The 15,340-nt window shown below is 31.0% G+C and overlaps 1 protein-coding gene across 1 annotated transcript; it reads right to left on the bottom strand.

The window, feature by feature from the left end:
• Positions 1-991: 991 nt before the first annotated feature.
• Positions 992-4,770, bottom strand: LOC129876065 (receptor protein kinase TMK1-like). Its single transcript, XM_055951369.1, has 2 exons — positions 2,221-4,770; positions 992-1,747 (listed from the first exon to the last, which is right to left on the bottom strand). Exons 1-2 carry the CDS (start codon positions 4,511-4,513, stop codon positions 1,236-1,238), a joined length of 2,805 nt encoding a protein of 934 aa, XP_055807344.1. The 5' UTR covers positions 4,514-4,770; the 3' UTR covers positions 992-1,235.
• Between the last annotated feature and the right edge of the window lie 10,570 nt (positions 4,771-15,340).

Genomic DNA, 15,340 nt, shown 5'->3' with positions numbered 1-15,340 from the left:
ATAAATGGTGAAATAAAATAATTAAAAATCAACTAATATCTCAAATCAAATATAAACAAAGTTAATTCTAAATTTATCTCAGAATTATTATTTGTATCTCACGTTCCAAATGACTCCTTATTGAATTGATATTGGCCACCTCTGATTGTGATCACTCTTCTTCATTGATTTTATTGGGTCAGCAAACATAGGTAAAGTCTTGTATGAATATACACACTATATATGATTAAAATTATACATATATATTACGAGTGTCAAATTATTTTGACATGATCAGTATAACTTAACTTAATTTAAAAAAATATATACTTCGATTGGTTGAAAGAGCCATTAAGGGCTTGGACTTTAGAAAGGACAGAAAGATCTTTGTGAAAATAAATGAATTTGTCCCTCATGTGTCACCATATTACTCGGTGAAAAGAAAATAACAATCTTTTGTATTTCGTTTATCGATCTAGTACATTATTTTTCACGATCTCCTATTAAAATGACGATATAATTAAAAGAACATTTGTAATAAGCATAAAGCCAATATCGCCAATCAATATCTTTAGGGTCCATACTAGATGGTACCACTGGCAAGTTGAAGCTTATATTAGCTGTAATTGAAGAGAGCTGTAATTGAAGAGGAAAGTCCAACCATGAACCTGGTCCTTTCCCTCAAGCATCTTCTCCCTTTTTCAAAGAGTTTAAGTCACATACAACAAAAGAATTTTTTACACTACCAGGTCATATCTACCTGTCGTAGCATGTAACATTTCGTATTTTCAAGATTACAAATCACACATTTTAATTACCTGTCAATATCATTCAGACGACCTGATAGATTAACTGTGTATGTATAACTTCAACTCTTTTTCAAGTTCACACATTTTAATGGAACATTATTATTTTTTGAGTAAATTTTTTTTTTTTTACATGATGTGTGACGCCCAGGCAGACGTTCCCTCGGCCTAATGGCTTCGGGCGCAACTTGCGTTCAAAGACTTGATGGAAATAAAGATCTTGTCAAAGAATTACATATGGAAACAGTTTTCATTCATCACTATACCATATCTACATCCCACAGAACTTAAAAAGACTATACATTGGATTGAAATTTCTACAAATAAAAATGAAAGAAAGCATAGGTAAACAGGATTAAAATATCACACAAAACAAATAAAAATGCTATCCACATTTACTGAATAGGAATATCAGATCAACTACACTAAAAGTAGTGCAGTACCTTTTTATTATCTACCATCAACTGATGTGAAGGACTCAGCAAATCCAGTAGGTCTTGCAGGGATACTACCCTTAGTGTCTTCAAGATCGACGCAACTCAAGTCTTTTCCTTCCGATTCTTGCCATCCCTTGACCATTTGATTGAGTGGAAGACTGTAATCGATGCCACAATCGTCGTCTGTATCTTCCTCAAGAGGCTTCCATTTCTCAACAAGCGGGGCGAGTACGTTCACAGCATGGGACATATCGGGGCGTTGGCCAGGCTCTCTTGCTGTGCAGTGACCAGCAAGTTCTGCAACGGTGCAGATGCTCTCAAATGTACTCTCTTGTTTCACATCTAGAGCCGGATCGATTGATGCAATAAGTTTCTCTTTAGAGGATTTGATATTCCAGAACCATCCAACTAAGTATTGGCTCTCATTTGGCCTGTCCTCATCAAGTGCCATCCATCCAGTTAACAACTCCATTAGGACCACACCGAAACTAAAGACATCGGCTTTTGTCGTGATTTTACCAGTAACTGTATCAAAACAGCAAGCTTATTGAGTTAAGAAAGACAGAATCATCAAAAGCAAATCCTAGGTGTCTACAAGAATAGCCATTAAAATTGATACTAAATATCATCTTATCAGTGAACATAAGATTTAATTAGACTATGACTAAATAGTCCAGATCTTGATCCTGGCATTTTTGTTTACCGTCCTTTGCTGTTTACGTGGAATGAGAAAATGAATGAAATCGTCATAAGAAATCTTGAAGATATCCAAGACTTTGATACACTACTGAAATCATCGTATATTTTGCTTGTAGATTAGACCAGAGATCAATCATGTGCCAAATCCATGGAACTTAACTAATCCACCCCAAAACAGACGACAGTAACTAACTGTATTCATAACAAAGAGAACATCAAATGGCAAGTAGAATATCGCTTTCCTGTTTTACAAAAAATTGTCATGTTACAAATAAAAGAACAGGAAATGAAATGCTTACCAGCATATTCAGGTGCTAAATATCCAAAAGTTCCAGCTAGCCTGGTCACCACAGAGTTCTTCTCCCCATTAGGAGCGGGTTTCACGAGTCCGAAGTCTGATACTTTTGCTCGGAAATCATCAGTCAGCAAGATATTTGAGGGCTTGAGATCTCTGTGTATGAAGCACTGATGAGCCAGCGTATGCAAATACTCCATTCCTCTAGCAACATCTAATGCAATATTCAGCCTCCTCTTCCACGAAAGAGGCTCTAAGTTCAACCTTTTCCAGTTGAAAAGATGCATGCTAAGAGCACCTTGTGGCATGTGTTCGTAAACCAGAATCCGTTCATTGCCTTCAACAGAATATCCCAATAGAGACACTAAATTCCTATGTCTGACTTTGGAAAGAACAGAAATTTCAGATCGAAATTCATCCAACGCTTTGCTGCTAATTACTCCAGACTCCATTCTTTTGACAGCTATTTTTGTTCCATCATCTAATTCTCCTTTATAAACCACTCCAAAACCACCACGCCCGAGTTCATTTTCTGGAGCAAAGTTCTTGGTTACATCCCTAAGTACTTGAACTGATATGACCATATTGCCAGCTTCCATCACAGGGTATTTACCACTGTGTATACTAGCAGAACCACTTCCAGTCAGTATCGATAGACTTCCTTTAGTTTCATCGGAAATTGCAATCTTGACCATCCGATCCGAATCAGAAGGATCTCTTGGATGAATCACAAGAGAAGTTGGACCTTTGCGCCTATCCATACTCCTCTTCCGAACATAAATATACAGTAGAATAGCAAGAGAAACTAAAAGTGCGAAACTTGCAATAGGAACCACAAAAATGACTAAGTTAGACTTAGAAGAGCTTGACTTATTGGCTGACGAAGAGGGTGAAGCAGCAACGGATGTACTATTTTTTTGTGAAGGGCTTGCTCTAAGAGGACTAGAGTTCAGTAACGAATTTCCACTCAGGACGAGTTTCAAGGGGGGAGTAAATTTTGGCAGAGGAAGGGAAATGTGGTTATTACTCAAATCAAGCAGAATCAAATGTTTCAAGTTGGTCCAACTAGATGGAATAGAACCAGAAATATTGTTAGATCCAAGATAAATATGAGTAAGAGAATCCAATTGTGCAATTGAAGGACTCAAAGTACCAGAAAGATTGGACTTAGGCAAGTTTATCACAATAACCTTTTGGTTAATGTCACAACTTAATCCCCACCACGGCCCATCACAAGGATTATCTCCTGACCATGATTCAACAAGCTTAGATGGATAATTCAACTCATCAACGAATTCTAAAAGTGCCATAACCTCTGGTGCACAAATTTTGGTTTGACAAAAAGAATTGGATTGATAACTAACATTTGTAGCCTTGAAATTTGGTATTGGCCCCATAAAATGATTATTATTCAAATCAAGATGGCCTAATGGCATATTTGCTAAAGATTCGGGAATTAAACCAACAAGATCATTGCTATTGACATTAAGATCTTGCAGATATGTCAAATTACCAATATCCTTTGGAATTTTACCTGAAAAATGGTTCCCATGAAGCCAAAGACTAGTGAGTGATCTCATTGTTGAAACAACATCAATTGAACCACTCATGCCATCACCAGACTGATCATTCAACCAAAGCATCTTGAGCTCAGAGTCATTAAAAGTACCTGGAATATTCCCCGAAAGTCGATTCTTGGACAACAACAATACGTCTAAAGAAGACATATTTCCAAGAAACTCAGGCAAAGAACCAACCAAATTGCAGTTCATCAAAGTCAAGTTAGTCAATTGAGCTGAACTTTGCAACTCATTAGGCAAAGACCAACCAGTAGTGGCATTCAAAGGATTATCATCCAATGCCAACACTTCTAAACTCACAAGCCCATTAAAGAAATCTGATGGAATACTATCAAACTTGTTGAAATCCAAGAAAGCATAGCGCAACTCAGACAAACCACTAAAAGATGGTAACTTTCCACTAAATTGGTTCCTTTGCAACCCCAAATTTGTCAATTTAGACAACTGATTAAAATTTTGAGGTAAAGGGCCTTTTAACCCCAAACCCATAACCTGAATCTGCTGAATCTTGTTACCAGTACAAACTATGTGAGGCCAAGCTGGAGGACCACAAGGGTCATCACCATTAACTGGCCATTCCAAAAGCTCTGGATTTTTTAACCCTTTCTTGAACTCATTGATAATGGCTAAGTCATTAGGGTCTGTAACACAATAAGAAACTGAAAAAAGTGAAACAAAGATTGTTAGAGCAAACCCCATTAGCTGAACAGCCTCCATAGATGATGATTTCACCAAGAACCACTAGACATGTATTGACAATAATCACAAAATCAAGAAAGTTGATTTCTTTGTGCCAACTAATGGCTGTTTTTTGTACAACCCCATGTTAGAATTTAGACAAGGAGAGATGGGAAACATGGGTTTCAGATCACTACAAACCCAAGAATAATGGAGAAATAGAGATGGAGAGAGTGTTATAATTGGAGTGAGAAACTCTATTAGTATGGAATTCTGCACACTTTGTTGCATAATAAAACAGTGTTAGTATCAATTTATTTGTGACACTTGAATTTCATGATATTTTAAATTAATGAATGTATCAAAATATCATTAAATTATATGATTTTAAATATGTCAGTTGGAAAGTTTGAATCAATGAGTTATTAACAAAAAAAATAGACATTTTTTTTTAACAAACTAAAAAGTAAAGTAAGATAAATTAATTAAAATAAAAAGAGTACTAATAACTATGCATCAGTTTCAAACAATTTGGAATAAATGCAGTAACTTTTATCACTGTATTTATATTTAAAAATTTATTAAATATATATAAATATTTAATTTATGTGACAAGTGCAGAACTCATAAGCATAATCCAATATAATTAATACAAGTGGTATGATTGATGAAAGAACATTAAACAAGAAAAATCTGGTTGTGAAGATTTAGCAAGTGATGACCATAAAAAGTGGATCTTCCATTAAAAGGTTTATTATGCAAATAAAAAATGCAGATAGTGGAGGGAAAATTGTGCCTAATTTTCTGGTCCTTAGGAAATATAATAATAATGACAAGGACATCATTGTCTTTTTCAAAAAAAAATGTTAAATTTTGATATTTTATTGATGAATTAATGAGCATAAAACACCACCTTACACCACTTCGGACAAAGTTCATTCCTTACATGACTCAATCGATTAGGAAAGAAATAAACAAACAACCAAAAACAAAACACCTAACAATTTGAATCTCTCTGTCCTCTCTATCCCTTTGGTGGAATTATTCTCCAATAGGGATATTTTAATTTATCACTGTTAATGATCTTTCTTTCTGCTACTTTCAAATTGTTGAAATCTTGATAGTTGCACCCTCCTTTGTCAATTGCAATATTTGCCAAGTAGTTTGCTAGTTGATTTTCTTCCCTCAAAATGTGCTGAATGTATGTTGTTTGTTCTATAAGCATGTTTTGATTTCTGTCACCATTTTTGTGATTATCCAGTGGCATGACAATTTTTTTTCTAGAATCTTGTACAATAGCATAGAATCTGTTTAAATGATTATATTATTGTGCTGCTCCTTCCTATTACGTTTACTTGCTTCTAGAATCACTTTCGCCTCTGCTACAGAGTTAGTAGTATTTTCAATAGTAGCTCCCTCTGCCTATAGTAAATCCCCTTTTTCATTCCTCAAACAAAAGGCATAACACATTATTTAAGTCTTTTATTTGCCCTTTTTTAAGGAAAAAGATTTTGGAATTGCTTGGCCTTAGCTATAAAAATTAAAGGTATGAAAAAGATGTGAAAGTTAAAAAAAAACTTACGAAATAAAAAAAGGATCAAAATATAATAGAGTATATACATAATATATACATCTAAAAGTTAAAGAATGTTGTGAAATTAGTTTGTTTTGTTTTCAATATATTTTGGTTTGATTTCCCCAGAAAACAATTATAACAATAAATTCGCTGTAATCTTAAAAATAAAGTTTTTAAAAAATAAAGTGTACACAAATCTTAAAAAATAGAGAGGTTGTTTTCTATATTCTTTCGACTCAAATAGGATAAAACAAGAAGCATTAAAAGCAAGAAGAAATAACAATATGATAATAAAATAATTAAGAGTAAAAAAAATATGTACTGCTCCTAATAAAAATCTAAGAATAAGACAATATAATACTTTAGGAACCAAAAAAAATACGTCTGACTATGTATTAATTTTCTATTCTAATTTTTATATTTACACTTTTCTATCAACGATCATGTCCTCTCTAATCACCTCACTAATATCATTATATATATATATATATATATGGAAGCTAATGATATGTTGGTTGATTTACGCAAATATCTCTTCTATGAACAATCATTTAGATTTTGTATTATATAATATTGTTCAATTGTACAAACAAAATCAGACTCCTTTAGATAATGGTCACTACTTTCTCTGCTCAAAAATAAATTTCATATCGTGATCTAAAAAGTCGATTAAAGAAAAATCATTTACTGAATAATTATCTCGTTTTATTGCAACTTTTGTCGTGTCAAAATAAAATTACAATTTTGCCCATAATTTAAGCTGATCCACGTGGATAGCACATTACCATCATGCCTCGTGAGTGGTCAATGATTGAGAGGCCACTTCACGGCATGTGAGGTTGTTTCACAAATTGTCTTTTAACAAAAATATAAATTACACCCCCTCAAGTAACAGAAAATACAAATTAACCCCCTAACAAATTGTCTACCTATGCCAATAATATTTTTTTTCCTTTTCACTATCACAGAGTCGAATGAAATCTTTTCATTTTTAATTAGAAATTCTGTTTTTAAGTTTTTAAAGTAAAATAATTTTTGATATGAAAAGCTTTCTTCTCTAATGTGCTCAACACGATGCAAATTTAAAATAATTACGCCGCTAGTTGTGAATATATATATATATACCAAATGATTTTATATATATATAAAAAAAAAATCTAGTCACTTGCCTTGGACTACTTGAATTTTGTAACACTTATATTACTAGTGATTATTCAATCAATGCTCATCTAATGGATGTTTACCGCTAAAGATTATTATGATGGAATGATAAGTATTTATTTATCTTTAAATAGAGATTTTGAGTTTGGATTCTGATAATTAAATTGGCTAAAATAGACTTTTGAATGCAAATTCGAATTAATTGCATTTAAAAAAGATATTGGACACCGAATAAAAATTGGAATGGATGCTTATGCATGAAGTTTTATATTCCTTATGATATTTATTACAATACATACTCATTTGTGATTATAAAATGTTTTGTTAAGTTTCACAAGAATGTAATTGTTTGGATTTTTGTTTTCTACACTATGAATGATACCTTTAAATTCTACCTGTTTTTAACTTTTTTCAAGAGAGCAAATATAATATCTTATCATTTTTATTTTATATGTGAAATTTAAATATAGGATAACTTTTGAAGTTCAACAGGACAAACAGTGTTACGATTGGATCTTGTCTTTTTCGTTTGAAGCCTTTTTTATCTTCTGTCAATAAAATTTAAATAATCAACTATAAAAAATAAATTCTTAGACTATACATGTGATAATATACTGAGGAATATAATCATTGCACGTTATTGGACATATTGGATGGCCAATAGTTATCTCACTCCGATATTTATATAAGGATTCTGATTTAATTTGAATTAACGATATATAAGACATATTTAAAGAGAAAACGCTCTCACACCATATTCTTATTCATACTTGGTGCGGCTCTATAGCTTTGAAAAAAAAAAAGGCAATTGCCTTAGTCCCCTAAATTTTGGGGGCCTCATTTTTTACAAAAATAATAGATTATAAGTATATATTTTTTCAATATCGAGTATAATTTGTAGAAAATATAAACTTTTCATGTAAAAGAAAAAAAGTAATAGAAGTTTAACAAATCTTGAATACTATGTTTCAAAAAAGATTAAATAATTAGCTATAATAAACATCATAAAAAATATATTCAAGTTAACTTTAGGCCATCGATTTATTTGAGCCGATCCTGATTCATACTGAATGTATATGCTCGAACCTCATCCCTAATTAAAGGAGAAAGGATATCGATCGTATCCATCTCCCCACCAGTAGGTCGGTCGCCCTCTAGCCAGTGACTAACCCAGCTATAGAGCTAGGTGTACACCGCCACGATCCATCTCCCCACGGACCTTGTTAATTATCATACATATACTTCATGATGACATTTTCATTGTAACACTTTCCATTCTATTAATTATTATGAATTTTATTATTTCATAATATTTAAAAATATATATTATATAGCACTATTTATTGACTGGACGGCCTGATGGTGCAAAGCTGGCTTTTGGTACCATCTTACATCATACTTTTTGTTTGTATAGCATGAGAGATTACTTGAGTTTAAAGGGTCAAAAAGTTGGGGCATTTGTAGCACTTCTCTACATATATTTTTTTTTCCTGTTTTTCCCTGAAGAAAAATGTTTATGTTCTGAATTATTTAATTGAAAGAAAAATATTCTTAGATTTAAGTGGGTATTGGAAGTACCACTAGTACTTTGGACTTTTTCTTTAATAAAAGAGAAATTTCCATGATATAAAGGACCGCAATAAAAAAGGATTGATATTTATTTTTCAATTAATAATTATTATTTTATAAAATCATATTTCTTTTCTTTTTTTTATGCTTTTATTGAACCGAGGGTCTCTCGGAAACAGCCGTCCTACCTTGATAGGAGTCAGGTCTGCGTACACTTTATCCTCCCCAGACCCCACGTTGTGGAATTTCACTGGGTTGTTATTATTGTTGTTGTATATTTTTTTTCGATTTCAATTGAGAAGAAATATTTTTTAATTGAACGACTATTGAAAAATCAACTTGGAAAAGGAAATAAAAAAAATATTAATGTAAAAGACTTTCATCAATATCATAAAATTATGGGTGCCAAGTTTTTGTGGTCTTAATTTGTATTTATGCCTCCCTTTTAAAGACTATTATTTTAGTGAATTTTTTAAAGCCATACACAAAAAAAGTTACATGTAACTGTCAAGAAAAACAAGACTGCAGTAGATCAATTAAAGAATATTTGACAAATAACACTCCAAGAAACAATCAAAATGCATGATCGTGTATAAGCAATGTATAATTTATGTATCTAATTAGAAAAAGCAAATTGTAAATTTGCTTGGCTATTTATATATGCAAAAAAAAACTTTAAAAAAACTTGTTGCACAATATTACTCATATGTCTTTAATTCATTTTCACTTCCTCCTTCCTATCCTTGTTGACGGGCTTATTTGTGATATCTATGATAGAGGGCGGGTTAAAAAGAAAGATAAGTATAATTATTGGTTAATAAGTTCTTGAGAAAGGGGTGCATATGATACATGAAGCAAATTCAACATTGAAAAGGAATAAAAAAGTGAAATGTTATTATATATTTCATCTGTTCTATATTAGTTGGTCACTATACTAAGAATAATTATTTCATATTAGTTGATCACTTTACTAAATTAAGAAAGCTTTAATTTTTTTTTCATATTATCCTTGCAATTAATTTTTTTTGAAAATGTTCGCATTTGTTTATAAAGTTTCGAAGAAGTTCTTATTCGGTGAATTAATAAAACTATCCTCTTAATTATGATTTCTTAATATGCGTGTAAAAAAAATGATCAACTAATATGGAACGAAATGAGTAAGATACAACATAATTGTATATAAGATGCGTACAATATTTAATTCAATATTATATAGCCTAGGGAAAAATAGGTGAGGTTTATTGGTTCAAAATCATTAAAATATCTATTTCCAAAGCAAATGTTTCCTCAATTTAAGAAATTTGTTGTCTATCATGAACATGAGGCATATTCATCATTTCATTGTAACAAGTGCTAAAAGTGGTGCTAAATTGATGCCAATGTTGGTAGGATATTCTCAAAGATGGAGCCAATATGCTTGAAATAGATTAAGTGCCAAAAGTATTTAAAGATTCATTATAGTAACTTATGAGATTGTACTAATTATGTTATTGTAATTATGTTGACTGTTTAGACCTTCTAAATTGCAAAATTAGTAAGTTTTTCTCACTCAACTACTCAAGTAATTACTAATTAGACATGTTCTATCTCATGTCATGGACCATGTTATTTACCTCATAAAGTACTTATCACTGCCTTATAGTAATTATTAATGAACATTAAATAATTAATGTCTAATCTATTGGAAAACTACATACATTTCAATGTATCATTTCACATGAAGTTATTATAGCAATATATATACCCAACCCATCTTTCCCAAAATGCAACAATACCATTTTATTTTGAGATAAATATAAAAAACACATTTAAACTATTTTCATTTTTTGAGTTTCATACTTAAACTATTGAGAGTGTGAGTTTCATACCTAAACTACCACTTATTAGTTTGGAAAACACATCTCTCTTTTATTCCATTCTCATCATTGTGTGTACTACACCCTCTCTTTCATTTAAAAAAATTGTCACATCAGACTCTACATGGTCAAAATATTCCACCTTAACAAAAAGTTAAATAAATTATTAGAATTAGTTAAAATTAAAGATTAAAGTATTACTATCTCTCGTCTAACAAAAAATATAAAATAAAATATAAAACATTTTTCTTACCTCATTCCACCACTTTCTGTCAACATATCCCTTCCCCCCCCCCTCCGCACCCCCAAACCCCAATTTTTTAGTTTTATTTTGTATTTATTAAATTTCTTTTATAATTTTTTTTAAAAAAAAATTATTACTTCATGTCCCCTCTCCCCCTTTCAAATAATAATTTAGATATTTTTAAATTTTTTTTACAAAAAATATACCCCGCTCCACCTCACCCTCCATTTTTTTGGGGTAGAAATACTTTAGTTTCTAACTTTTAACTAATATTAATAGTTTATTTGATTTTTATCAAGGTGAAATATTCTATTCATATAGAATGACATGTGACAAAGTTTTTTCAAAAAATAGAGAGAATAGAGAGAGCGTATTACACACACTACTGAGGTGTGTTTTTCAAACTAATAAGTGATAGTTTAGGTATGAAACTCACACTTCCAATAGTTTAGGTATGAAACCAAAAAAAAGATAGTTTAGATATATTTTTTGACACTTTATCTCTTTTATTTCTTTAATTATGTTTTCAACATAAATAAACTTTGGTTGAAATTCACATTAAAAAAAGTCACTTCAATAATAAACCCATCCTTTTCTCATAAATAAAAAAAAAAGATAAACAATCATACGTAGAAATATATGGTAAGATTGCGTAGAATATACCTCTGTGGAGTTGTAATCTAGTCCTTTTACGAACCCCGCATATAGTGCTTAAAGCTTGTGTCTCCTTTAAAAAAAATTGTGAAGGAAATTTTTCTTGATTTCTCACATGATATTCGGTACTACATTGAGTCATAGTTAATTTGAATTCCCGTTACATAAGATCCAAAAAAAGGGAGAAACACTTCTAATAGGATTTTTTTTCATATCTAAAACTCAAACTCAAAATTATTATTTAAAAATGGAAAAATCCTATCCCGCCACAACATGAAAACTTATTATTGTTTGATTAAAAGAAACAAAGTACAGATGGGGTTATGTCTTTGTAAACTGCACAAATTAAAGTGATTTAATTGAATTGATCAATTTCAAATCAGTGACACAAGTAAACTCCAAATTTAGGTCCAAAATATTAAATGAAACTAAAAAATACTATTGAACAAAATGATTAGTTTTGAAATCTTTAAAGAAGAATTTGTGGATGGACACGTAAACGGTGAAGCCCATATACGACAAAGATTTGTGGGCTCACTTTTCTTGTAGCCCACAAAGCTGTTCAACAAACATAAACCACTCCCCTAAAAAAGTTCGATTCAATTTATCGATTATTAATTCTTAACTATTAAAACCGCGAACCTATAAGATATTGATTAATCAGCATCGATTTAAAGATTATCAATTAGTTTGTCGGTTATATTAGTAAGACTTTCACACACACACAAAAAGGTTAAATAGTATTAATCCCGATATAAAAAACGTATTTACCAACTTCATGTATTTTTTAGACGATAATAAACTTATCACATGTCGATAGAAAAGACAACTAGGAATCAACTAGAACCAAAAAATATAATTAAAAAACGAAAAACAAATTTGACAATTATATTCATTGTTGTCAATTATACTTCAATTTATGTTTATCCAAGTATTCATTGTCGTCACTTATATTTGTTGACACTTTTTTTAATCTTTATAGAAAAAAAGTCAAAAATGTTCTTAAATTATTTGAAAAGAATAAAAATATCATTTATTTATAGTTTGGTTCAAAAATGTCTTTGTCGTCAATATTTTGATCTAAAAATACCCTTATTATTATTTAATGGGTAAAAAATATCCTTTCTCAAATAAATATATTATTTATTTTCTTTTTGACACTTATTTTTCCTAATAGTAATTCTTTTATTAGCAAATGTTTATCCTACTTCAATTAGAAAAAAATTAAAAATATTTTTTATCTTATTATAAGTATTTTTTATCGTTATTTGAATAAAAATTAAAGATGAATTTATCATGATCTTATATATATGACATATATTATCCGTTGAAACTTAGAGTACATGATATTTTTATTACTTAAAGTGATTTAAATAGAAAGAAAACAAGAATGCAGTTCCTTAAAAGTAATGTTTTTATAAGGAACGAGATTTATTTATTTTTTATATAAAAAAATTTTATTCGAAAAAAGACATTTTTGGTGCATTTTGTAACAATAGGGACATTTTTAACCCATTAAATAACAATAAGGGTATTTCTGGACCAAAATATTAATGGCAAGAATATTTTTTGACCAAACTATAAACGGAAGACATTTTTATATATTCCAAATAGTTTAATGACATTTTTGACTCTTTTCCCATCTTTATATAATATTTCAATTTACTGAGAAATTGACACTGACCCCTTTATTCGGACATAAATTTATCCTAAGTAACATAATTACGTGTGGAAAATATTAAAAAGAGTGTAAAACCAGACAACCTTTCTTCCCAAAGCAACTGTTAATATTACTGTTGAACAACCAAATGTAATCTTTAATTATTCCATCATCATTTACAATTGTGATTGAATGATTGAAATCCCTCTATCTTCAACTAAAATTTTCAGATCGAGTTGAATTCTGAATATATAATATAGGATTGATATAGAGTCTTTTACTCTCTTAATTAGATTGATATACTCCAGAATCAATATAAATTTGAATTAGTCGGATCAATAATTATAGATATGAAATACTGAAAACAAAAGACAAAACGAAAACTAAAAACCAAATTTTCTTCATAAAACGACATTCAATAACACTATTCAACAAGCAAATCAATGACACGTGTCAAGAAGCCTTGTGTAAAGTCGAGACTCAAGAACAGTACACTACAGATGTTTATATACAATAATTGTTTTTGTCCAAACAAAGCTCCAAAGCTGTGGAAGCATATTCCATTTTCCCTGAATATATACTGTAATTAAAAAAAGAAGAAGATTATATCACAAAATAATGGAATGTGTAACAATAACCTTTCCATCTTAAAGTCCATGGACCGACCTAGGATGACGGGAACGGTTAACTATCTTTATTAGAAAATTATATAATATATATAAGATTAATTTTTTTATGGACAAACGGTCACGTTCAACTAAGAATACGTGTGGCACTTGACAACTCGCTCACGTTCTTGCACCACTTATTTACGATTTTGTTATGGCAGGTCAGCCTAAGACTTTACGAATCGCTAAGAGAATGAAAGAGAGATACAAGAGAATTGTTAGGAAAAATTGTATTGTAGAGAATTTTGATTTTTGTTTCATGTTTTTGCAAATGGAAGCCTCTCTATTTGTACTACTAAGTTAGGGGTTAATATATAAATAATAATTGTTATGTAAGTCACTACATATTTACAAATAAATTTTCATTCTAGAATACGCTACACAACTAGAATGTTCTAAGGACTTTTCATGTAAATCTATGGAACTCTAAGGTTTTTCAAGGGAATACTCCACATATTTCTAGAATATTTCACTAAGGACTAGCCTTCTTCCTATGTAAGTCTTCCACACTTTTGCCATGTGGCACTTATACGGTATGATGACATGACAGATCATCACATTCTCCCCTACCTAATGTTGCGACGACCACGACACATTGCTATTACATAAACACTTGGATCTTATTTTTAAATAGCCACAAGTCCTCATATCATTTTCGTGTAGCCTTCTTCGATGATTGCCCCTTTCAGTGGATGTGAAACACGATAATAACTTTTTGTCTCTGTCTCCTTCAAACTTGTAGTGATTTTCAAGAACATTGGCCCCTCCTTCTTAAACTCTTTCACAAGTTCTATAGCCAAAAGTTGTGCTTGATTCTGTTTGTGTGGTATAGTTACTATAGGCACCATGCAAACTCCTTCTCATTCCATGATCCAGAGACAAGGGGTCAATCAAGGTATGACATTGTGTGAAGACTAGAATAATTTCAAAGATATTCATCTTTGTAATGGTAAAGTTTGTCCTACCTTTCCAATTGCCCAATTTCACGCCAACACCACTGGCAACACAATGAGCATTTTATGGATTGACATTCATGGTCTTGATGCGAGAGTTAGTTGGAGCATGCTTCAACTCTAGTCTTTTCACTACATCCTCGGTTATAAAATTATGAGTTGCTCCACTATCAACCAATGCATGAGCAGGCTTATTGTTGATGATAAGGTCCACATACTGATTTTTATTCTTGTTAACTTGGCTACCTGACTTTTTGATGGCTCCACATAGTCCAATCACACCTAATTGAGTTATGATGGAACTATCTCCTTGCGCCAGCTCCTTCTGCTCACGCATCATAACGCTAAGGCTCTTTAAGTCGGGACAATCCTTGAAGTTATGTGGCCCTCTATATATGTAGCATCCTTTTTTTCGAATTGTGCTTTCTTAACCATGTAGATCGACGATCAATTGACTTTTTATTATCAATTTTGTGGATGTTTTGAGTCTTGTGGTGTTGTTGATGTATTTCCTTACTTTTACTA

The sequence above is a fragment of the Solanum dulcamara genome, chromosome 12 (assembly GCF_947179165.1).
Source record: "Solanum dulcamara chromosome 12, daSolDulc1.2, whole genome shotgun sequence".
NCBI lineage: Eukaryota > Viridiplantae > Streptophyta > Magnoliopsida > Solanales > Solanaceae > Solanum > Solanum dulcamara.
The sequence above is the reverse complement of the archived record's forward strand: the minus strand, read 5'-3'. Positions and strand labels throughout refer to the sequence as shown.